General features: G+C 40.6%; 1 protein-coding gene across 3 annotated transcripts in view; it reads right to left on the bottom strand.

The window, feature by feature from the left end:
• nlgn3a (neuroligin 3a) overlaps positions 1–25791 on the bottom strand; it is a 130403-nt gene that overhangs the window by 103180 nt on the left and 1432 nt on the right. For 2 of the 3 annotated variants that reach the window (XM_026190513.1, XM_026190521.1), the window contains exon 2: positions 3505–4214. In XM_026190513.1, coding sequence (XP_026046298.1) covers positions 3505–3976 — 472 coding nt within the window. In that variant the 5' untranslated portion in view covers positions 3977–4214. Of the gene's footprint in view, positions 1–2365; positions 2426–3504; positions 4215–25791 lie in introns of all 3 variants that reach the window. The other variant, XM_026190509.1, reaches the window with a different exon arrangement.

Genomic DNA, 25791 nt, shown 5'->3' with positions numbered 1-25791 from the left:
AATTAGCCCTGTCAAAATTAGCTGCAAAACCTGCGCTCTCTCTAACAATCAACCATGCTGGTATTGAAAAAATAAACAGCTAGTGCAATCTGTATTGAGCTTTATGTTATTTTTTTATTTAAGGAGTCTTTCTTTGATCTTTGTTCAGGGCACTGCTAGAGAGGTTTAAAGGCTTTCCCTCTGTTTAATGGAGGAAAATGAGCCGCAGCTTTGATATCAGTGCATCAGATGTTTTACTTGCACAATGCTCTGCAGGACGCTAACGGCGCAGAATCCATATGATAGGCTTTCTCTATTGTTTGCTGGAAATGAATCCCTTATAACTGAATTGTATAACCTCTTATTTAACCATTATTTTTTTTCACTGTGGTTTTACTATGCAAAACACTCTCTGAGTCATCGTATGGGAAGACTTTACCTCATGCACGCAGGAATCTTATTATGATCACATCCGATTAGGGATTTGTACTTTTCTCACTTGATCAGCATCACCACTACAGCAAAGGTGCTTCATGCCTTTTACTCAGCTCCTGTCACAACTGCATACTGTTGCTTGGCAACAATCACACAACCATTTCATCCAGAATCACCATTTTTCTTTCTGAAAATCAGTTACGGTTACAGATTGGAAAATTGGTAGTGGAGACGTTATTGGTACTGAATATGAACAGTGTGTATGACTCTACTGCATTATACCGGTCTGTACTGCAAAAACATAAAACCCTGTGTGTGTATATCTGCGTACATGCACAGAGATACACTTGGTTATAGTGTATTTACTTATAATTTTACAGAGAGGATTTAACCAAAAGTAGGAACTAAAAAACAACAATTAAAAATATATATTATCATTCACATGACTCATGAACTGTTTCCTCTTCGAATTCCAATTTAAAAAAAAAACGTCCTTGTTGGAAGTATTTATTTATTTATTTATTTTATTATGACCGAAACCAAAGTGTGCCTGGTAAGAATGAATTATGCTCCATTTTCTTGGGTGAGTCAGCAAAAGCTATGATTAGTAGAAGCAGTTTAAAAAAAAGGTGAATCTCATATAAAGTGTTTCCATGGAGACTGAAAATGATGAACTTTGTGTTTATAACAACAGAGGAACTATACAACAGTCAGCTCTCTGCACAATAATATGTCAGAACAACCAACATATAAAACTTATGATAAACCATTTTCTCATTACCAAACACGGGGAAGATAATTGAAAAATTCCAACTGGAAGGGGAATATTAAATAGATATTTCTGTGTATATTCCACAACTGGGACTAATTCAGAAGCAGAACTGCCTGAAGGGCTAGTCTGTCTCGAACAAAATTGGTTTACCAAAGCTGAATGTACGAGGCACAGAGTGAGGCCAAGAGCTGTCTCCTGTCTCCGTGGAAATCAGCAGCAGAGGTCTCCCAGCTGAAACGGAATCTTTACTGTGCAGCGAGATATGCTCAGGATCACAACTTTAAGGCTACCTGGAAGGGCCCCCGGTGCCTTAAGGGAAAGCTGGGAAAATTAACACTCTTTTGTCAAGAGTGGTTGTGCTTTAGCCGCTGCTAATAAAATTGTGATGTGCTTTTCCGTGGCTGCGCGTGAGGCCATTTGCTACACGGATAGATCAAAGCTGTCGTGCCAGTAAAACACCCCACCGCCCCTTATTTGAACAATGGGAATAATCAATTTGAGATAGAGGTGGCGTTACACTTTTTTTGTAGAAAATTAAATCAACCGCTGATGCTGGGGTGCTTTCAGGTGTCGTGCTTGACGAATACTTTCAATAAGCCGCTTAAGTGCTGTCTGAAACGGGACTCAAGTTCCTTGTAGTAGCAAATTAACATTTCAGGGATAGTTTAAAATAATAATAATATTCATTTAAAAAGGCATTTATGCTTCTGATTTAATCAACAGTTGTATTTACCTTTAAACAAATGCACTTTAGACATGAACAATCCACACAGTGTTGTGAAAAAAAAAACACAGGTTATCAGTAGACATCACAATCTATCGCTGAACAAAAATTCTGCCGCTTATTTGAAGACCTGCAGTTTTACTCCTTGACTTTAGCTCGCACATTTAAACAACACAACAACCTAAACACACACACACTTACTCACACAGGCATGCAGCACAGCACAGCCACTCACTCATCTTTCACACTCATGTCAAGGTTGATCTGAGTCACAAGTCCCATGTTCATCCCAATTAGCACTTTGATTTGGGAGTTGATAGGTGGTGATATTGGCGGCTTTGGAAGGATGCACCCATCACTCTCCTCTCTCTTTCACTCTTTCAATTCCTCCCTTTCGTTCCATGTTTTTCTTTTTTCTTTCTTTTTCTTTTCTTTTCTTTTTTTTTTTTACATACCTCCTTTTCTACACATTTTCTTGTTGGGTTTCCTGGCACATTCCTTGGATATTCTTTTGACTGTAAAATGAATGGAAAAACTACAAAATAACAGAGAGCTCTGGAAAAGATCGCATGTGACATGCAACAACTCAGACTGAGTTAGAACCCGTCTTCTCCCTCTTTCCCTCCTCCTCCCACCCTCCCGGTCTTCATCAACAACAAGAACAACAGAGGACCTTTTGAAAAAGTAACTGGGGTGTTGCTGCAGAAATATTCCAAAATGGTGGAATGAATTTGCTGCACCCTGGGACACAAGAAGCCCATATTCACATGCACTTCTATTTAAGACCCATTACGACCACACGGAAGGCAGAGAGGCTAGGTTTTGGAAGATATTGGAGCTCACATCCGAATCTGTTAAGTGATATTTGACGTTGTATGTGCGACGCTCAGAGCACTTAACATTTCAAGCCCATTTTCCTGTGTGGCTCTCCTTCAAGTGATAAAGAATAGGGTCTGTTTAAAAGAGATATATAGAAATCAAACACTTTTAGCAATGTCAGTCTTCACAAATTCCCAATCTGTGTTTGCCTTTTTGCACAAAGTCTCCTTTTGCATTTCTCTTTGTGGAAAGACAAACTGGAAGTAGAAAGGAGAGTAAAGGGTCTTACATAGGTCAGGCTGATGCCACAGGCCTCTCATGTACCAGACAGAATATTTCACCAACCCTACAGAAGATCATTCACTTATGAGGCAGGCTACTAATTGCTAATATCCCCAGAACAATCAAGACGGTGAGGGTAGGAAGGTGCACCGAGTATTTCCAATCTGTTTCATGTCTGATTAGATTTCGTTTTTCTTTATTTATTTTTCTCAATAAGTCATATTTAAGAAGTCATTTAGTCATCAAAAGAGGAACCTCTAACAGTGGCATGGAAGGGGAGAGTTGATGAAAAGACTAAATGAGAGATCTAGTCAAGATGGGATGTCGTATGATGGACACGGACACAGCATGCGCTAAACAACGGTTCATGCTTCGCGCAAAAAACAAAGGTGGCACAAAATCTTAGAGAAGAAGACAGAAGGAAGTGGGAAGCAGAGACAGGAAAGAAGAGGAGGAGAGGTTTGGTTTCTTCCTGTGTACTCGACACACTCACCATCCTCTGTTGGAACATAGATGTTTAGGTAAAGACAATCCTCATGTTGATCTTGTATGTATGTGGTAACTATATCCAGGTTGAAAGTGAACCATATCGGCATCATTATCTCTGGCACGGCATTGTGTATATTTTGAGGGCAGACAGGAGCAAAATGGGTGGCGTTCTTGATTCCTGACCAGGAAGATGGAGGCTCCGGGGGCATGAAGCGTTTTTCTCCCACGGGGGAGGCAGCGTAAGGAACCCCCAGATACTGGTCGACCGGCCCGAGAATCTCGCTAGGCAGGGGGACCCTCACCCCTCTGAGTTTCCCATACTGTGTGTTCACAGTGGGGTGGTAGTTCTGACCACTCACAGCCGCAAAGCACCAACAAAAACTTAACACCCACAAGGACACGCTGAAATTGGTGCAATTATAGGCACCGTGCCAGTTCTGCGAGGGGAAACGATTTCTCCCGGGAGAAAACCACATGGTCCTTGTGAGCGAGTACAAGTGCAAGTGACCAACATACAAGCCAGGGCACCGCCCTCAGCAAATGCACAGGCTTCCCACTCAGCCCAGTAGAGCAGGCACCTGAGGGACAGTCATCAGCTGGGATACTGGAGCCCACCAGCTTACAGATGAGACAGTCAAAAGTTGCGCAGTTCCTGTCTGTGGCGAGGTCCTTATTCACTGTCCTTCCTCTGCTCGTCGGATCTTCTAACCAGTGCTACAAAAAAAGGACAGAAAAATTAATGACAGTTACTTGAAAATCCACCTGTTTGCTCCCATTTTCAATCAGTCATTTTTATCCACTTTTTGAGTCCTTTTTTATTTTTTAGTCATGACATAAAAAAAGCTCACATAAACATGACAGAGCTCTTAGTGCAATCATCAATCCATATAATCAAGAACCTGTCTTTGACTTGGATATTGCAATTAAGTGTTGGGTAACTTGTCAAGATGTACCAAATAATGCTAACAGGACAATTGAAGTGTGAAAGCCATCAGCTGTCATTAGGTAATTATTCTCTACTTTACAGTCTGACGTTTATATTAACGGTTAATATTTAGACAAAAGGCAGTGGTAAAACTAGCAGTGGGAGTCACACACGCATAATAACACGCTAAAAATTTCATGTCATTTTTAATGTTGGCAGCCTTTTCACTGCGTAGCCCTTTGGAGTAGTTATGCACAAGGTATAAATTAAATGTCATTCTCATTGTTTGCTTATTCAAGAGATCACTTTTTGGGATGAACACAAAAGGGGGGAGGGGAGGATGTTCGCTACAGGCAGCAGGTCCCTCCAGTGACAGCGCTGCAAATGCTAATCAACAGTCCCAGGGTGAACCAGTAACAACACCTTCCCACGCTGCTTGATCAATTTTCAATTTCTGTGGCTTAGGGTCCCTCTCAACCTTGTGTGCCTACTGCAGAGTTTGCTCTAATAACAATGGAGAAGAAAAGCCAGCATTTAGAGGAGGATATTGCATTCCAAAATGACTGTGTAAATGATTTATAATGTATCAGCAGCCGTTGGAGGGCACCTAACCGCTGAGAGAAACCAATCCTGACGTTTCTGGAGGTGCTGTTATCGCTAGGCAGCTATTACCATCCGCCGCAGCTGTGGATCAGCAGACAGTCTGCCGGTGAAATCTATATGCTTAGTTGTATATGCAAAACCTCACTTCAGATCAAAAACATAATGCATACGTGCATGCACATATTTAGTAAATACTCAAAATCAGGCCACTTTCAATAACACTTGGATAAATGGAACATGTGTGCTGGACAATTCTGCTCAGAGATTGTGGCACACAGAGTCCCTGTTAAATGATAATACACGAAAAAAACCCATCCATATCCAGTGTGGGGACTAAAAGGTATTCATTGCTGGGGGGGGGGAGGGGGATGGTGGAAAAGGCTTCAAAATTTAAAAAAAGCCAATCTGGCAAAGTCGGGTCACTGCTCAGTAGGATCCCTGTACCAGAAGCAGAAAACCTATCTCACTTCACTCATGTATATATATGTATATGTGTGTGTGTGTGTTTTATATAAAACATTTTGTTTATTATGTAAATTTTACACAAGACATGGACCTGCAATAAACCAATTCCACAGCATTCAAAGGCCGAGCTAATGTGAAACACTTGAACATAATCAGATACTGTTAAAACACAGCACTATAAGAACTAACCTGCAAAAGCATGATAAATAAAAACTACACTGTAAGAAATTTCCCCATTAACTAACACCAAAGCACCAGCAGCTACAGCGATCAAATTTGAACTGCTATTTTGCAGTTATTGTTTTCTATATCAACAGCTTATAACTGTAAAAGAATAGAAAAATCACAGTACAATACAAGTCTAACATTATAGTTTTGATAGCTTGCTTGCAACCATACAGAAAAGTTTATTACTGTAAAATCTAATAACATGTACTTGAACTAAGACAAGAAATCACCTTCGCTACACTCCCTCCGCTCTTTACACCGCACCGTTATGGGAATGCTGCCATATTCAAGACGAGAACTAACCAACTGCTAAGTGTTTTGGTCATTGTGGCTTATTTTCTTGACCAAGAAACCATGCTCTGCATCTCCAGTAATTAAAGCTTAAACACAACTAAACTCAAAATAACAGCACTTAAATAAATTATTTAAGCTTAACGTTTGCTCTTGTGTTCGCCGAAGAATAAATAGTGCATTATACCGTAAATATGCACAGCAGCTTGCTGATGATATTTTTTCCTGTTTTTAAAAGTGATTTGTTGTCTATTTAACACAACAGCCTTGTGCAAAATCCTACTATATAGATATATATTTTAGAGATACACTAAAATAAATTTGCTGTATGTCTAACAATCACTCCACCTTATTCATATTCAGCCTATTAATACCAATAAAATGTCGACATCCTTTAAAAAAAACAAAAGCACCACAAACTATACTCTTAAATTACCACAAGGTCAAATAAATACCAATGAAACTACTTCTAAAACAGATTTTTCCTAGTATTCTAATCTTCATAACGGCAGGATACATTGCATTAAAGCTAAGTATTTAAGTACTATTAAATTCTAATGACAGAAAGCTAATGACCAGGCCTATATGTCAGGTTGTTTTTCAAAAACAGTTTCTGCTTCAATTGCACATGATTTGTGTTTGATTTCAAGTTATGCCGCAAAAAAGCTCCACATATTGATTCCCTGAAAAAACAGAAATGCTTGACAAAGGAGGCTTCATAAAGGCCATCCATTCACACATTTGCAGACACAGATAGTCAATTTTCCATCGCAATTTTAAATGAAGTATTTTCTGTTTGGATTTTCTCACACCGTCTGAGAATAGGAGTGATGGGACTAATTCTAGTCAAGATAAAATACATCAGGTCAAACTTTTTAATCAGGACATAGCAAGGACATAGGACACTGTGATGGAGTGTGTGTGTTTAGAGGACACACAGCACAGAGGACTTCATCAGTCTCTTCTCCAACAGCATCTCAGAGGTCCTCCGCTTTGATCTCTCTACCTGCTGAAGCACTGCCAAGGGAGAAACAGAGAGAGAGAGCGATTGCATGAGTTCTCCCTCATCATCCCAGAAATATTGATCGTCTCATCACTGTGGCCTTGCAGCCCGTAATAAATACAGCTGGAGTGATGGAGGCGGAAGGAGGGGGGGAGGATGGGTAGGTGGGTGCTGTGCTGACTCTAAGTCAGGTTATTAGCCCTTAATGCAAGACGGCACTCCACCAAGTACATGCCATTAAACACCCTCCTCCCCAATTCTCCAGTGACTGATTAATGGGACATGCGAAATTTCTGGCAGTCCAAATCATATTTAGCATTATTCAAAATGGCCACACTGGTGCATCATGTGAGTACAGATCTCATGTATAGAAGAGAAAAAAAAACACATTTTATTTCTCTTTATATTGGTCTGAGTCCAGAGCCGCGCACACTTACTGTAGAAGACCCTTTGTTCTCCTACAGCAGAGAGATTTCTGCATCGCAATAAAAGTCTGAGCCAAATGTACTCCTACGCTCCGACATCCCTTAGAGAGAGGCTGAATGGACTCTGATAAAAAAGGAACCAATAAGAGTTCTGAGTAGATGGGGCATCTGACTCGCCACACTCTGTTATTATAGTAACTAGTCTGCAACAAAAGCATTCACAAAAGCTGCATTAGTCTTCTGGAACATCTAACTTCAAATGAAGTGAGCCATCCCGACCTCAGAGGGTGTAATCAGTGATTACAAATGCAGCGCTGTTACATGGAAACCGAGGGACAATGTAATGCGATGCAAAAAAATGATTAGGGCAGCCCACTGAAGGTCAGTGTTTTAAAGCATCAATCGAAGATAGCCAATTCAACTCAGATTCTCTGAGTTGCACATTTGATTACCCGTGTGACATAACATGCTCATGGTCAACCAGAGGGAGGAGCAAAAATCTAAGACAGAGTGCTACTATTTTCCATCCATCCATCCATTCATCCATCCATCCATCCATCCATCCTCTGCCACTTATCAAATTCAGGGTTGCACGGGGGCTGGAGCCTATGCCATTTGGAAAACTTTCAAAAACTCAGGCAGAGCTTGTCTATCAACGAACAGCAATGTTGTGTGCTACCTGGATAATTATGTAAATCATTGTAATACCTTGGCATTGTCACGAAAGGATGGGCAAAATAAGTAAATAAATAATGAGCGGACATTTAAATCATTATACTGAATGAGCTAATCCTATTTTATAGACAAAACTCTTGTTCTTTTAAGGAACAGTCAATATAATGGAAAGCAGACCAAAGTATCCAGGTGGTAACTTTAGCTTGAACTTGTTAAAATTGTCTTCACCTTTGATTTGTGCTACCAAAAGATGCTAAGGCCACTTTTTCAGACAAGCTCTTTTTATGACAGGATTACTCTCTGGTCTCTTTGTTTTCAATACTGTGGAAAATACATATCTCTCTAAATGGTCTGCTTACACATGTTTGTTTCAAATATGCAAGGGATCTTTACACACCAAAATCAGTGATGAATGTATGCACTGTGCATGTGTTAGCTCACAGACACACTCTTTACATAAGCTCCTGGGCTCGACAAAAATAGCATGCCATATTAAATCAATGAGATTGGCATGTTTCAGAAACAACATTCACAAAATGTCAAAACCAAACTGCGGCATCATAAGGCTCCTGCTGGGAACCAGTGTAGTGAGCAATAAGGGGCCACTCTTCCCTTCTCTTCCTTTTTTCGTCAGACACAGAGTTGTGCAGTCATTATTACTTAGGAGATTTGGCACTAAATCAAGGACAAAAATGCGGCACATACTGACTGCTAATCACCGCGGTGATGCTGACATATTTTTAAAGAAGCAAATGGGAGACGACAATGGTGCAGCTGTGGCCACCTGCTAAGCTGTGCGTCTCCACCCCTTCTCCTAAGTGCTGGATAAAGGTGTCCATGACTATCATTACCAGCCGAGCAGCCAAAGTAACGCAGGAAGATCGGCTTGGCAAGCCAAATAAAGACAGATTCCACGTGAGCATGTGTTGAGATGAATTCTGCGGCTGCACAGCAAATAAATAATGGCCATTCTGTTAACTGCTGACGGTGCTTGAAACAACTGTTTGCTCTTCGAGACTTAAATGATAGGGACAGATTTGATCTAGAAGTTTTAAAGCTGCGAGTCGAGGCAGAGAGCCCATTCTTACATCTATATTCCCTCTCTCTCTTTCACTTGAATGTGTGTGTGTGTGTGTGTGTATGCCTCTGAGTGTCAGATACAGTTTAGTAAGTAATATGATGTGGGAAACAATATGTGGGGGTACAGGAATATTAATCAGAGCTAACCATCTCAATTAGATGGGAAAGGACGGAGGAGTTTACATTTAAAAAAAATGATATATACGTAACTTTCCCAAACAGTTCATCATCCCAACTCCTATTGATCCCCTACAGAGTCCCACAAGACACTCCTACTGAAAAATCTTAAAGTAGCTAATCACTCAAGAAGCCCACAGGGATTCGTTGAGAAACCGCAGGGGCAAGTATTGGGTCCGTCTCTAATCTAGCTGTATGTAAACACATTAAGACTTTACACATGGCATACTCATTATCCAAGCTCCCACAGATGCCGATTGCAGGGAGAGATCTGTTCTCTTGACAAAGTCTTTTGTGTGCAGTTTCCATCACCCTGCCAACACAGTTTCATAGCATTGCTTACCAAAGAGCAGAAGATGAAGGTGGCCTCAGTTAAGTCTTTGACCGTAACAATAATAATTAAAATCCTGTGATTTTGTTTATATAATGCTTTTCACTCTTCACTGCATAACTGTGTAATTACGTATTAAGGTTGATCTTATAAGTTGAAGATGCCTTTGTTGCAGGCAAAGTCACACACCATAACATATTCTCATTAGCAATATGCAACATACACTTAAATGCTTATCATTATTCTAAAAACACATATTATACTCGTCACTATCCCTTTTACTAGCAAGGCACATCTCACTCATTCAGATCTCCTTTTGCCTTCAGAACAACCTTAATTCATTATAACATAGATTTAACCTAAGTTCTGGAAACATTTCTCAGAATTTTTAGACCCTATTGATATGAACGAGTCACAGACTTGCTGCAGATTTGCTGGGTGCACATTCATGATACCAGTCTCCCATTCCACCACCTCGCAAAGGTGTTAAGATCTGATAACAGCTGAGTACAACGAATTCATTGTCATCTTCAGGAAGCCAGTCTGCGGTTGTTTGGGGGTTTGTGACATGGAGCTTTATGCTTCCAAAAGCAGTCATTAGAAGATGTGATCACAGGGGACATGAAGGGATGGACATCATTAGCAAAAATACTCAGGTATGCTGTGGTGTTTAAATGATATTCACTTGGTATTAATTGGTCAAAAGTGTTACCAAGAAAATATCCCAATACCGTTATACCACCACCACCATACCATCATATCACAGCCTAAGCTGTTGATACAAGGATGGATGCCAAATTCTCACACTACCATCCAAATGTTGCAGCAGAAATCGGGACTTATTGGGGGATGCTTTCCAGTTTTCTTTTGCCCAACTTTTATGAGGCCTGTGGCAATGGTAGCCTCGGTTTCCTGTTCTTAGCTTACTGGTGTAGTACCTAATGTGCTCTTCTGCTGCTGTAGTCCAACTGCTTTGAGACCAAGCTTCCTAGCTTGATGCACTCTGGCCATTCTCCTCTGACCTCTGGCATCAAGAAGACATTTTCGCTCTGAAAACAGGATATTCTTTTCTTTCTTTTTTTTTACTAATCTCTGTAAATCCTAGAGATAGTTGTGTGGGAAAATCCCAGTAGATCTGCTGATCACACAACTTAACATATTCTCATTAGCATATTGCTAATGAGAATAGCTGCTGATCTACTGCTGGCACGAACAGTCACATTCAAAATAACTTTAATCACCTTTCTTCCTGACTCTGATGCTCAGTTTGAACTTTAGGATTTTGTCTTGATCATATCTATACGCCTAAATGCACTGAGTTGCCTCAGATTGGCTGATTTTGTTTCACTGAGCACCTGAAAAGGGGAACCTCGCAAAATGCCTGTTGAGTGTTTATAATTTTGGTGTAGAAAACAATGTAATCACTCATTTAGGTGGTTGGTGGGTAGTCATTTAGCTACTTGACTAAGTAAATCAGTGCATTAGAAATGCAACCATGGGATGTCCAATTTACTACAACGAACATTTTTCTGAATGTTTTGTTTTCTGTAGTTGGTCAAATCATCTTACATCTGTGAAGTGGAAAACTCATGTGATTGGGCTTGCTTTAACGCATGAGGAACCACTCGAGCATACCAAGGAGAATTCAGCAGATATTTCAAACAGCTTCCTTCATCTCCTCCACTGTGAGGACAGCACGTATAACATGGCAGCACAAACATCAATTTCTGGCTTACAGTGGAAAAGAGGATGGATTTTTAGCCTTCTGGGATTCTTTCCTAATAAAATTCAGGCAAGAGCAAGGAACCTGAACAGTACCGGCATGGCACTACGTATATAAAGCAAGTGTAAGTTTATGACCATTGCTTCAAATGTGAACTGCTGTGTATTACTTTTGCTGCACTCTTTTGGCTAAATGCTGCTTGTCCTGGAGTTCCCTGGCAGTTAGTGCCTGAGAAGAAAACGCTTAAATTTGCACTGATTGATTATAGTTATAGAGATTAATGGGGATATTGGTGGGGATAAATGGCTTATTTCCAATTTAAACTCTGTATTGAATACTTAAAGTATGTCATTTTAAGTAATGCATCTAACAATATGCAGTACTCTGCACATTTATCAGACTGGCCTAAGTGGATGGGAGTGGGGAAACATTTTTCTTAAAGCAGCTATTAACACTTAACAAACATATAGACTTGAACTGAGGGTTTGCTTTGAGTTAATTGAGGTCTGGCTGGTAATTACAACAGAGAGTTGATCTCTCGCAATCAAGGTTCCTAGTTCATTGGCACCACATTATAAAATCTTAGATGGATCAGCTCCTATGGCCAGTATTGACTCTTCTACTCTGGGTTAAAGCAACCATTCATTCGTTGCCCTACAAAAAACCATTTGCAGTGCCAGTATCAAATACTAATACGCATTAAAATGAACTCAGACTGAGGAGTGCTTTAAAAAAAACAACAAAAGACTGGCTAAAGAAGAAGAACAGTTTTAATAACAAAGTAACAAACTGCATAAAATACACATTTGACATAGGAATCATTAGTAGATATCTCCCAGTAGGAGCAGACAAAAGAAATTCTTCCAAATGCCCCAAACACCCACCATCTTCCAATAAAAAATAATAACAAGTAAAAAACAAAAGAACACAGAAACATTGCAAAACATATAATGCCACAGTGCTTTGAAGAGATGATCCCCCCCCCCCCCCCCCCCCCCAAAAAAAAAAAAAAAAAATTGCACCATTTCAGAAAAGCAGTGGAGTCCTGTGCTGAGTGCATGTAATTCACCACTTTCATCCACTGCATTTTGAATTATGTTTTCTCAAGACGGAGATTAAAAATTCAGATCATCTTGTCCAAAAGAATGTGAAATTCATTAATTTTTTTTGCAAAAAAAGACGAAGATGAAGAAGGCCTCTGGGGCACCACTGTGGCTTTGTGCATCTGCATGAACATATACTGTAAGTATGCTGGGAAAATGAATCTCTCCGTGGCCTAATGAGCTAAATAAGAGCAGTAATTTAAGGTAAGTAGGCCGCGGCTCTGACTGAGAATCCAAAGATCAGCTTTATCATTCGGTGCGAACGACTTACAGAATTATACATATAGGAAGCAGAGACATGACCCAGATGCTACTTGTTAAATTAATGAGCTAATAATGCCTTAAGTACCTTAACATTTGCAGCGGTAATTTGGAAACAGCAATATTCCACATTTAGGTAAAATATGATGTCCGACTCAAGACTTACTTCGAGAACATAAATTACGGCAATTTAAATGTTTTGATCTTAAAGCATCAGAGTCTCTACAAGCGTGCTGTTTCTGTAACGGGACTCCACTGCAGCATATAGAGCAGCTTAGAAATAGCTTCACCCTCTCCCTGGAGACATGTACTTAAATGTTAGCTGTTCTTCTTAAGCGGCCCTAAATCATACGCCTGAGAGTCCTTAATTGTGATTGATGAACAATTAAACCAAGGTGAATTTTGAGAAAATAACATGTTAATGAAAGCGGCAACACACGACACATTATTGTGATGTTTCCTTTCAAACACTGCGACTACTTGGCTTCCTTGCAGAGTATTTCGCAGATGCCAAAAGCACAGTGGTAGAATGATGTTATTGACATGCAAATGTCTGGTAGTTGCAGAGAAGTGAGAGGCGCCAGAGTGTATTGTTGTGTGACAAGCAGAATTTCTGAATACAAAGCTGGAAGCAGAGATGTACACAAGTGTGTTTGATATGGCAAAACCCAAAGCACATATACCCACACTACTAAAAAAATAATGGATCTGAGAACATGGTGGTGGAGGGGGGGTCCTATTTACAGAGGGACCGCAGGGTTACTTTAGCCTAATGACAGAAGATTAAATGAGGTCTGCACATGATGCCAGGAGTTTTATGGGAGCATAATTAAGTTTTGAAACAACCCGACAGTGATGTGCTTTTAACTAAAGGTCAACAGTAAACAGCAAGGTGAGCCACACTTGATTACTATGTATATCACAACATCAAAAAAGATGCTGCTGCTCTAATGAGGGGGTGACCTTCATCTTCAGCATAAACAAAGACCAAACTGACTAATACTGCTCTACATGGCCTCTATCAGCCATTAATAGGAGGCGTTTAAGAAATTAATAGTACTTTAATATTAAGAAGAACTATTTAACATAAAATCTTTGACATTTCAGAAGCTGGTATTCCCTTCAATGCTTTCCAATCTAAAAAAGATCAAAAGAAGGTGTGATGTACTTAGCGTCGAGACAGCCTGAATACGAATGAATGAAGACGAAAACCCACAAAACATCAGAAAAAAAAATTCCTGATGGTATTATCTTAAATCCAGTAATAATCTGCATTTTTACATGTAAATATGGTTTGGGCATTTACATCGTCATTCCTCGCATTATAGGTTTAATTATAGCTAAAGCCGGGTGAGTTTAGAGGAGATGTGGACAGACAGCTGCCATAGCTAAAGCATCCCCTTTATCCAGCACCGTCACAGCCGCTGGCTGCTTCTCCCATTGACGCCCACAGGCCAATGCTGGACTTTAAGGTACAGTAAGTGTTCTAATTTCTCTTCCATAAAACTCAACATCAAAATCATTTTATATCAAATTTTAATTCATAAAACTTAAAAGTCAACAGAAACCTCCAGCATCCAAAAATGTATGGTAAACATTTAAAAGGCGCTCTGGATTATTATTGTTTTCCCACCAGTGTCTCTCCCAGTTGTCTTTTAGAAAAGCAGCTGTATTTCTCTGTTCATTGCATGCTCACCCTGATATTCTTGATATTATTAGTCTGTCTGGAGACTCCACGTGATGATGAGCTCAGAGGGACATTTTAAATGACAGTGCCTTTTCTTGAAGGGATAGCATAAACAACGGAGGCAACCATCTTTGTCTTGTTGCTAACACTGATCTGAATTCACTGGAAAAAAATATCTCTGGAGCAAAGCTGGTAAATGAGACTGCTACTGTTACTATTATTTAGAAACAGGGAGGTTAGGGTTGGCTGGAGGAGTTGGGGGTGGGTGCGGATGAAGGAGACATGCCTCAATATCACACGTGGAGGAGGGAACACTGTCCCCTGACAGCAGTCCTTTCAGCTAGCCCTGGCAGATATGTTTACTCTCTATTCACTATTTCTAATCCTGTCTGAAAGCCTAGCTTGAATGTCAGGCTCCTTCCTAAATTGGCTCGTGTTCTTAGTGATTGATTAAAAGTACTGTAACCCAGCTTTATCAGACTACCCTGAACTCTGCATTTCTGCCAACTCTATTAGGTAATGCATCCTTTGTTATTTTACTTGTTGGTCTCACCGCCTTCCCGTCTTTGGGAAATGCTCAGATCCATTCACTGTGATGCAGAATACCCAGTCGTACCTGGCTCTATGGTTGTACAGCAGCCTTCAGATCAAACAGGAGAACTGCCTTAAGCTCAAAATAGTTTCTGACAAATGTGGCATCCTAATTCAATATACCATTATTCAGTGAAATTGGCCTAAATTTATCAGGAGTTTCCAAAACCAGCATGCTGAGGGATATACCTAAAAAGCATTTCATAATCTTTCCATTCCTTTTTTTCTAACTTTTGACTGATGCCATGGTGATAGCGGAAACACGTCTCTGTCCCCTGACACTGAGCTAAACAACACGGCTATAATTCATGCTTTCTAATGCTGTAATATCCCCATGCCATTGCACACAGAGGAGAGGAGAGGTTGCCCTGATGTTACTGCTGACGCCTAAGTCCTAGACATTGTACTTAGAGTGTCTCCTGCAGGACATTATTCAAACACACACACAGGCGCTACAAAGTCCATAAGACAAGAGTAGGCTGAACACATACGTCCTCAGATGCGGCAGCTCGCTGAGGGTACTCAAGGTTGTATTATAAGATAGGAAGTGAAACCAGTGATATTTTGACCTCACCATATGTACTCTAAGATAAAATCTTTGAATTCAACAGAACGGGAAGCTACAGCATAGACACTATGCATATGGCATGAATTAAAATCCCATTTGTGCACTTTAAGCAGAGTAGAAGACCACATTAATGACTGCACGCTTAGAAGTAGGCCATGTCCAAACACTGCAGGCAAATTTGGCCTCGGGTTGTCTGCACTTCCTCAAAAACTGCACCAAACACACACTGGATGCTGAATCTCCCTTCCTATTCTGTGCCTACTCTGCACCAACGAAGCCCAGAGCAATGACAGCACATACTGTAGATACTGTATGGGAACCCATGCATAACTTTGATCACACATCTACACTGATTTCCAAATTCTTCTAAAATAAACTCGCCTTGATCTGCCTCTCTTTTACCCTTTTTCTTATTATTATTTTTCGCCTGTTTTTCTAAACATCCTTTCCTGTTCCGTGTTTCATTAGCAACCTAAGGGGGGGTAAAAACTAACATCCACTAACATCTGGATGTTAGCTAGCTCGAATGAAAAGTCATATCAGATCAGATCCCGCTACATCAAATGAAACTGGAGGGTACATTATTTATTCATTTCACTGCTGACATCCAAACCATGCCCTAAACGGTGACACTTTGAAAACTATTCCTCTGTGCCTGAACTGCGCTGATACGAGTGCAACTAGCGGGGGCTCGCAGAGGGAAGGGAGTTTTATGTTCCTTTTACCAGGGATGAATGTAGAGGAGACAGAACAACGGGGCCATTGTTGTTTTCTAGCTTAAGAGCCTTGGAGCTTCTGCGAGGAGCAAACACAACAATGAGAGTGCCTCCATGCCTGCTGTAAAATTTCATGTGACTACAAGGCCTTCCCGCAATTTTCACAGACACTAAAAGCAGAGCCCTTAGGACCAAAAATGGCATGTCAACTGTTACCAATACAACTGCTACCCTTTTGGTGAATGGAAACTCTATGTAGGTAAATCTCAGTGTGGGTTTGTGTGCCAGGTGATTTGTTTTTGGGGTTGTTGTTTTTTTTAAATATATGTTTTGCAAAAATTGTGTGAAAAATAATAAGGAAACTTTTACTCTAGCTTTTATTCAGAGTTTCTTTGTATTGTCAGCACAAAAAGGGAACGCTTTAATTTTGCAGGAACAAAAGCGCCCGTTGTTGCAATTAATGCACCTTTCAAACTCAATACTATACTTTTCTAGAACTAAAAAAAAAAGAGAGAAACGATGCACCTCTTGCAGAACCTAAGAGCTGCATGATTGCCTTTTACATCCAGAGGTTAGCATCGCCAACTTGGTATGCAGACAAGCTCCAAGAAAGAAATCCACGTGTGATGGATACAAAGAAAAGGTTTTCAGAAGAGGGGAGAGTCTCCTCTGTGTAGGATTAAGCGCTTTAGATGTAATGATGAGAGAGGCCCTGTTTTTATTTGTTTTCAAAAGGCATTTTGCTCTTAATGGAATAGCGTCTGCTTTCCGTCTCCGGAGGATACGAATGCTCATCAAAGACCTGGCTTTGTCAAACAATCCATAAACTCTTAATGCCACACGGCAATAGATAGTTGCTAGACAGGTTCAGAGCAAGGGAGAAAAAAAAATCAATGACAAGTTATACCAATTTACAATGTCATTATAGTGCAAAAGGTTTTATATCATACTCTTTTGCTCTGTGATCCCAGACCATTAAGGGACTGCTCATGTTTTGGGAAGTTCCAGCTCAGAATTCCTTGGTGGGATTCTCGCGCTTCCTATCAATATCTGAGGCGGTGGCTGCCAGAAGATTTGGTAGCACTCGATGCCCAGGGCTGTAAATCTGGGCCAGGGGTTGTGTGGGATGCTCAGATAAATGGGTTGGGCTTTGTTTTATTGCAGCGCTGCTTGTCTTAACTTTCTGTGTCTACCAGGGATTTAGAAAATGTGCTACTGTCCTTGGGCCTCTCTCTGCAACAGCAGCTCTGAGTCGGGTTTGAGTCAGCCCTGGTGCCCCCAGATTACATAAATATCCTCTATAAGCCATTCACTACTATATCCGCGCGCTACTGTTTTGGTTGCTTTTTTTATCTCCGGCAGCATTTTGTTGTTTTTGCACGAGTACGGGGTGCAAGTTTCAGATTAAAAAGCAGAGGAAGCAGAGGATCCTCATTTAACCCAATTTGACGATTCCTCTCACACTGCGTCGAACAATTAAATGCAAAGAGTAAACATTTTGCTTTCAAGTTGTTGAAAGACCTTTACATGTGATGCAGCTGTTTGTCATTTGTGTGCAGCTAAGCATCAATATAAAAGAAAAGTGGGCCACGGAGACACAAAGCACAATTATCCCTGAGGAAATATGTCACTTTTCCAACGTCCTTTGTGATAAGGTTCCTTTATTCATTCTTCTTTCAAAAAGCACAGTGGGGAAACAAAGGCAAAGATATGGCTTATTAGGTCAGTTTATTATTATTTTTTTGTAAATATATATACAAACTGATCTTGGATCTGCTGGATAAATCACATGGGTATCATTAGAATCAACCCCGAGGAGTCTCCAGCTGCAGCGTGTTCGTGTGTGTTTAGGATGGCTCATGACTTTCCGGTGTTTTTTCAACATCCAATCAAGTAAAGCGATGTGTAGCAGTGTGGCAGCCCTACTGAAATGCATCTGTACTCTTGCAGAGCTCTGATGCCTTTTTGCACTGTAAAACACACACACTTCTTCATTTAAATAATTTATTTCAGAAGCAGACTTAGGAGACAGCTCGGTCATACAAATCAAGAGGAGGCTCAGAGAATGCAAACTCGTTACCCTGCCCGATTGTTATCCTTTAGCATAAGCTAACCTTAACCCTAACTCTATTGGACATCGCAATATTTAACGTATTAGTGGGTGCCAGGCTCCCCCCCCCCCCTCCCAAAAAAACAAAAAACTTCAACAATAAATCCGTATTGTCATCATTTGCTTTGGAGTTAAGGCTTCTGTAGAATTTTAAATGTGCAAAAAATTTGAGTGAAGCAGGTTTGGATTCAAAGAGGATGTGATTAAAGAGCATATGAGATGAGAATGCCAGTAAATTCTGGGGTGTCAGAAAACACTGAATGATTTAATAATATGGTATGGAGATCTGCCTCAATCAAAAAAAAAATCTTCAAATAAAAAGACGTAATGAAGAAAAACTTCAGGATACAGTTGACTAGGATTTGTATTCTGCTTGTTTGTGTACTAGTGTGGGGTTTTCGTTTTGTTTTAAAAAAAAAAAAAAGATAGTAAAGCTGTAGTTGTCCGCAGCATGAATAAAACAAACGTGGATTTTTGTTTGACTGGCTTTCTCCAGCCCAGAGCTCACTTGTCAAAAGGCTTATCCAGGCTTATCTTTCTCCACCCTAGCTATTTTCCTCTTGTTTCTTTTCAATCTCACCTCTTCCTTCTGTCCTCGTTCTTATCCTCTCTGATCCCCTCTCCATTCCTGCTACTCTCAGAGAACCATTTCTATCCAACGGTATCATTTCACTCTTCAGCTTCAGGACTGAACTGCCCACCACTATTATGTCATTCAACACCTGTACTTAAACCGGGTTGAAATTCACGGTGAACCCAGGGCAATGGAACTACGAGAGAAACTACAGCTCTGGAGTCTCTTGTCCCAAATCTACCTTCCTCTGCTGTAATGACTCGTAAAGACAAAATGCAAGTGCGACTCTTCAGGTTCGCACTGGACAACAAGCCCATGAGGCTCTATTTACTTTTAGCTTATGAAAAGTACAGTATGTTAATAGTCAAGGTTCAAACAGCAACCCACATATTTACAGCTTTCTGCAAATAATATGCGATTATGGGCTTTTGGAGCACATAATTTGGGGCGTTTTAGCAAAACCCTCAAATCTGTGCTACTTAAAGGCTCAGAAGAGCGCCTCGAGGATTCCTCCCTGGTCTTATGTGCTCGCCCACATCACCATACTCCCCAGAAACAAAACTTGTCTTTTTTTTTCTAGATTAAAAACCTCAAACCAAGAAGCTCATCAAAATGAGGCTCCTCCCCTCAGCCTCACTTTTTCACTCAAACTATTGTCATAGTGACCTACAGCCACCAATTCATCACAGCTGCCATCTTAGGGGAGTAAGTCGCGAGGCTATTTCTGTAATGACCCAGATTCTCAGGTAAATCTGGATCCATATCATTGTAATGAGCAGCGGCAAATCAAAGGAGAGCATATTAGGTCAAAGAAACGATTTTCTTATTTATGCTCATTTACTTTATGGCTAAACGTTGTGTTATTTAAACTTTAAGACTCATGAAAAGTGTGCATCCTGTATTGAAAACACAATCGATGCCAGAGAAAATTCCCCAGTCTAATTTCCTTTCTTGGTAATTTTGTCAGATTAATATCAAGTCAATTTCCTGGAGCCTGTTCTTACACAGAGTGATGGCATGTTGATGGTATCATTGGAAGAAAGCTATAATTGTGGAGGATGGCTCCTTTTGGGAGAAATATGGGCACAGATGGGCCCTGAGCTTGATAGAGGAATTTCTCTGAAAGGGAAAGGCTATCGGAAAGCATTGCCAAGCTGGCAAGAGATATAAATAGACGACAGCGAGGAGCAGGTCTACATGTAAGCACCAAAATAAACCAGTCCCAAAGTAGGTAGCATCCTATTAAGGCAGAGGGTTTACAATGTCGTTAAGGTAAATTTACAAAACATTATCCAAAGCTGCATAACACTGCATTATTAAGAGAATCTGATTAGATTTGCTTATTACTACTTACTGTTTTATATAATGGCTTGTGCTTGTACCACTACAATAGCATTTATAGTGCATTTTTATGGCTTTACTCAAAGCTATGCTTATATATTACATTTATATGATATTTCATTTACATATAAATGTTATTTATTCATTTATTCGCTGAACTGTTACACTGCATTGCACAACAACTAGGCCAAAACACAGTGGACTCTCTCCATCAAAAAGATAGTACAGAAACAACCACTCACTTACTCACATTCACACCTACAGGCAATTCAGTCTCCAGTCAGCTTGATGGGGAGGAAATGCGAGCACAAGCACAGGCAGAGACACCGCTACCACCGAAGACACAAAGGACCCGCGCTCAGTACTGTTTTGGGGGGATTTGAGGGGTTTTAATAACCTGAGGAAGAGTTTACATTCTGCAATTACACACACTTTACACGTGAAATTTTATAGCCTGCTCTGATCTTCTGGTCTGTAAAATAAACGATTAGGGCGAAAACACTAAAGTTAAAGAAGCGCTAAATTTGAATTTCAATGTTTACTGAAACATATTAATGAAGACAATGTAGTTCAGTATTTACTTTTAGGGGTTTTCCTTGATAAAAATCAGTTGCTGTATTTCTACAAACTGCACAGGGACAAAACAAAAGCCCACACATAATATTCTACTGGCCTCAAGACTCCTCAGTGGCTAGCATAGTGAAATGGATCATAAAAGTGAAATAGATAGCGCCTCAGTCAGCAGCAGCTTCAAACAACTCGGAGCTGTGGCTAACCTAATGTACATGCCATCCAAAATACTAAAAACCAACAAAAAAACAAATATCCAAAAAAACAAAACAAATACAAATAAATCCTAATACAGGTGAAAGGTCTGGTGTCTAGATAAAAACACACACAAATAAATGTGTTTACATGATTTCCACATTGTCTTCAGAGAGGAAGGACTAACAGGAGATGAATTAGCATGACACTGGTGCTGAACTCAATGTCAACATTTCACTAAATCTCAAATATAATTTCAAAAAAGTAAAACTTCAATATTTGTTCTCCAGAGTAGCAGATGTATGTGTTTTTGTCCAGGTGAAAGGCAAAAGGAAGGGAGATAATAAAGGAAAGATTATCCTAAAGAACATACAGCAACTGTAATTGAAAACCAACTTGTAGAGCAGAGATCTGCAATTTTATGACGGCTGAACAGTTGCGACGGAAAGTTTGTGCGTGTTGGAGTGTGTGCGTGGGAGGAGAGGGAGGACGGATCTCTATTAATCTCTTGCATTACTGCAGTCATTTCCACTCTCTTCATCACCAGAGCATGTGCTCTTTGAGATTTAAAATATTTAAATCTGTAATCTGTCAGCATTATGAGGTTAACGCACGCCCGCGAGACTGGTGTCCTATCCGTCACTATGCTTTCCACCTCACATGGCCCCCACATATATCACAAGGACCTGACATGGCCTTTTGTAGTTCTGGCTGGAAAAGACTTTGCACCCGATGTCTGTAATTTCTCAACAGCGGAACAGACATGCTGCCGGACCCTAGAGAAAAATTACGGGAAACGTGTGCAGATGAAAAAAAAAGAGAGACAGAGAGAGAGAGAAAAACAAGCTGCAGCACTGTGAAGTGCAAAGAAGCCTCTAATTGTTTCCCCAGTGTATGTGACCCAGTGACTCTGGAGGAGCTCTTTCTTGTTCTTTTACTACGGGCAACCCAGCATTCATTATTGATTTGGTGGCACAAACTCATAGTCTCACACAACGCGGTCTTATGAGTGGGCTTAAGTGTTCTGTCACTCTGGTGCACAACTACATTAAAGAAATGCTAATACACCTTGTTCCCCACCTAGCTTGCGCACATTGCTATATTTTCCTAAAAACTCTGAATTAATAACCAAGAGTGAATAAATTGAATGGGATTAAGCCTGAACGACAGTGACCCATATATGAATATTAGGTTGATGGAAGACACTCCAACGTAGCCCATTTAGCCAGCTCCATGTCATGTCTTCATACGACAGGCTTTTACTAAGCTCCTTAAGAGCCTGCCCCGGGGGATCTATGGTAGGCTGGAGGTACTGACTCAGGCCTTATCTCCACTAATTTACCCCATGAATTAGACAGCCCCGTCTTTCTGTGTACTGCCAGACCCACACAATACTCACTCCATGTTAAGAAAATGAGGAGAGAAAGGGGCTTAGTGATTGCTTAGTTGGATAAGAAGCTGAGGAATTGACAGAGGAAAGGCACACTCTGCCACTTAAACTTTACCTGGACAGTAACGTTCATCCCCTGGGATTAAAACGTGTTGACTCCCTGTCACTTGTCTCTGTATTTGCAGGGCGGATTAGGTAAAATAAAATGCGATTTAAATCATAAGGATTAAGGTGACTTTTCGAAAACAAACAGGCAGGGTTTCACCCCTGTCGCTCACGACACACAGAAAGAACGATTAACTTCTTTGTTTGTTTCCGGCCGGCCTTACATATTACGATGGCTGACGGATTTTTTACATTTCAAGTGAGCTGGCAAGTCTTTAAAAGCCGTGCATGACTCAGTAGTCAAAGGTCCAGAAATCTATATGTACCGCACATGCGGCAAGCATGCAAATCGCAGTCAGAGTCAACAAATAAATGCAACGGATTTGCAAAATAAAGTCAGTGGAATGTGAAACACGCACTGCTTCAGTGGATTGATTCTTGTATGCCATAGCAAAAAAAAAAAAAAAGGTCATTTATGTTTGCATGTTACACATGAATGAAAAGAAGTGAACTTTACATAAGCTTACGTAAGCTTAAAGTACAACTTTGCTTTTCCATATCATGATGGTCTCCCGCACCCCGCTCCTGCTGTCTCTCCCTCCATGTGATGCATTTTTAAAAAGTCTCAGTTAAAAGGGGGATACAATCAAAAACAGCTCCTTGCTGCTGCTGCTGCTGCCGCTGCTGCTGCTTCTACTGCACGTTCGGCTGTCCCTGATTATAGCTCAGTCGGCTTCGTCCTTGGTCTGTGTGTTATTGAGAGTAAATTGACTAATTAATAAATAATTAATAAGTAGATAACTTCTGGCAGACAGTAAGTGGAGACATACTGTGTGACATCTGCTTTGTAGTTAGAATGGCGATGTCCAAAAGAATCTTGTTTACTAAGCAGACATTGGTCTTTGGCAGGGAAACCTGTTAGTCAGGGGAGATGTTTTTTGGGCCATGAACAATGTAATATCTCAGTTAAATATGTTATGTGCAAAAGACTTGAGGCATATCTTTGTGCCTCGGGCCAAAACCGCTTTGTTAGTCTAACAAACACTCTTTCATCTTTTTACTGATTTAACAAATACGTCTTATTCATTATTGAAACGAGTGTGACACAAGTGTACGGAGCACCGCCGCTTGTTTCGACTAATGTTTAATAGAGAAACTATCAGGGTGTTTTGCAGCGATTCAGTCATATCGAGTGTGATTTAATGATGATGAAGGCGCATCCTCCTGAGCAAACACGAAGAGACAAGTTGATCCTCCTGCATTAGTCACTGTACATCCATGTCTGCGAAAGGCAGGGGGAAAGGGCTCGGGTGACACATCATGAGGCACATTTTTACTTGGTTTTTGAAGATTTGGGCTCTTTCTCAGAGGTCTCTGCGAAACAGCCATTGTGAGAGACCATTAAGACCTCACACGACTCAGAATCATTTACATTTTAAGCAGCAATAACCTAAAAGCTAAATCTGCTCTCTAGATGAGTCTCAAGAAGTAAAATAAGTCTGTAAACTTTATGTCTGTTTGGGCAGGCATTTGTTACCTGTGGATTTTCAAGAGCAGCAGTCAAGCCAAGGCAATTATCCCGCTTGCTTGGTAACGTGGTAATAAGCTAATCTGTTTTAGATTCACAAACATCACACCTCCCCTCTTCCTTTTGTTTGAGCGATGTTGCAACGTTGTGAGAACAGCGCTAGAACAATGACAGGCCTTTCCTTGGCTGGGGGATAAATAGTGATAGGACATATTTTCAGAAGGTCAGAGGTATCCATTTGGGAAATTATTCAGCTCCTGCCTGCTTCGAGACAACACGTCAAACGCAATGAAGAATATTAGAAAACACAAATAACCTTCCACAGCCTTCCTTATATGTGCGACGACACACCGCCGTGTATACACAGAGGAGCACATGTGCTTGCACACCTCTGCCCATGTGTCTGGACGAGAAAGCAATAAGGAGCGCGATGCTTAAAGAGAAACTGAAGGCTAAGGAACAAGAGGACTCTCGGGCCAGAGACCAATGAGCGGCTCATCCATGTTAAGTCAGGCCAAGACACACTCAGGTGTATTCACGTTAGGTCAGCACGAAGCCTCGCTGACCTTTGCAGTAGACAGAGAGTCTCATGGAGCTTTTCTTGAGCAGCCCTGAGACTCACAGGGTAAACAACGGACTCAATGCTGCACTTGTGTGTTTGTGTGTGTGCACGCGCATATGTGTGCACGTGTGTGTCTACGGGAGTGTGTCAGCATGTGTGCCTATCAGTGATCACATGTTGACCGCTTCTCGATGGCCCAACCCCTTCCAGTGTAATCTGTCTAGCAAATGAACACACTGGGAGAGCGCCGTTCTCTGTAATTACTCTCCAACGGCTGAAACCCGAAAGCTCAGTTTTTGTCGTAAATTAAGCTGCCACGATTGTTACACAGCTCAAGTACATCCCAGAAAGAAAAGAAAAAAATCTGAGAAAGGGGTGAAGAATGGATATTAAAACAGCAGGGAGCTTGAAAAAATAGCACTTTGCTCGACTGGAATGCAAACACTGAAGGGTCAGAAAGAGAATTCACAAACAGCAGCACCAGCACCAGCATGCATAATTCTTCACATGATATTGAAGCGCCACTTACAATACAGACACACACCATTCTCCTGCAAATCAAAACTGAATTCGAGGAGCCCTTCTCAGAATTTCACAAGGCCTTTTTTCCCCCTTTTTTGTTTGAAAAAATATGTACGCAACAAAAACTAGAAATTCTACGTGTCTGTGTGATTATCATCTATTAGGGTCTTCTTTTATCAGCAGTGTGGTTTGCATGCCAAATAACAGGCTGAATCACTTCCTAAATGTTTAGGTTTCAGGGACACATTGGTTATTCAACTAATCACCATGACAACTCCTGCTTGACATTTCCACTTCCTCCTCTCTCTTTGGAATTCAACTCTCTCTCTCTTAATTATTCTTACTGCCACTGATAACAACCAGACTATTTATTTATAGTATATTTCTGAAGCCATGTGTCCAGGAATTTCAGACTGTATGGGAAAGTAGACGTGTGTGGCCTACAAGATCATTACACTGTTTTATGCACAATAAACTCTTTGCTTTGCAAGCAATATGTTCAGTTCTGCAGCTTTTATAGGTATTAAAGATGGAAAAAACAT

This window comes from Astatotilapia calliptera, chromosome 2 (assembly GCF_900246225.1).
Source record: "Astatotilapia calliptera chromosome 2, fAstCal1.2, whole genome shotgun sequence".
Lineage (NCBI taxonomy): Eukaryota > Metazoa > Chordata > Actinopteri > Cichliformes > Cichlidae > Astatotilapia > Astatotilapia calliptera.
Note: the sequence above shows the minus strand (reverse complement) of the source record. Positions and strands in the feature narration are given on the sequence as shown.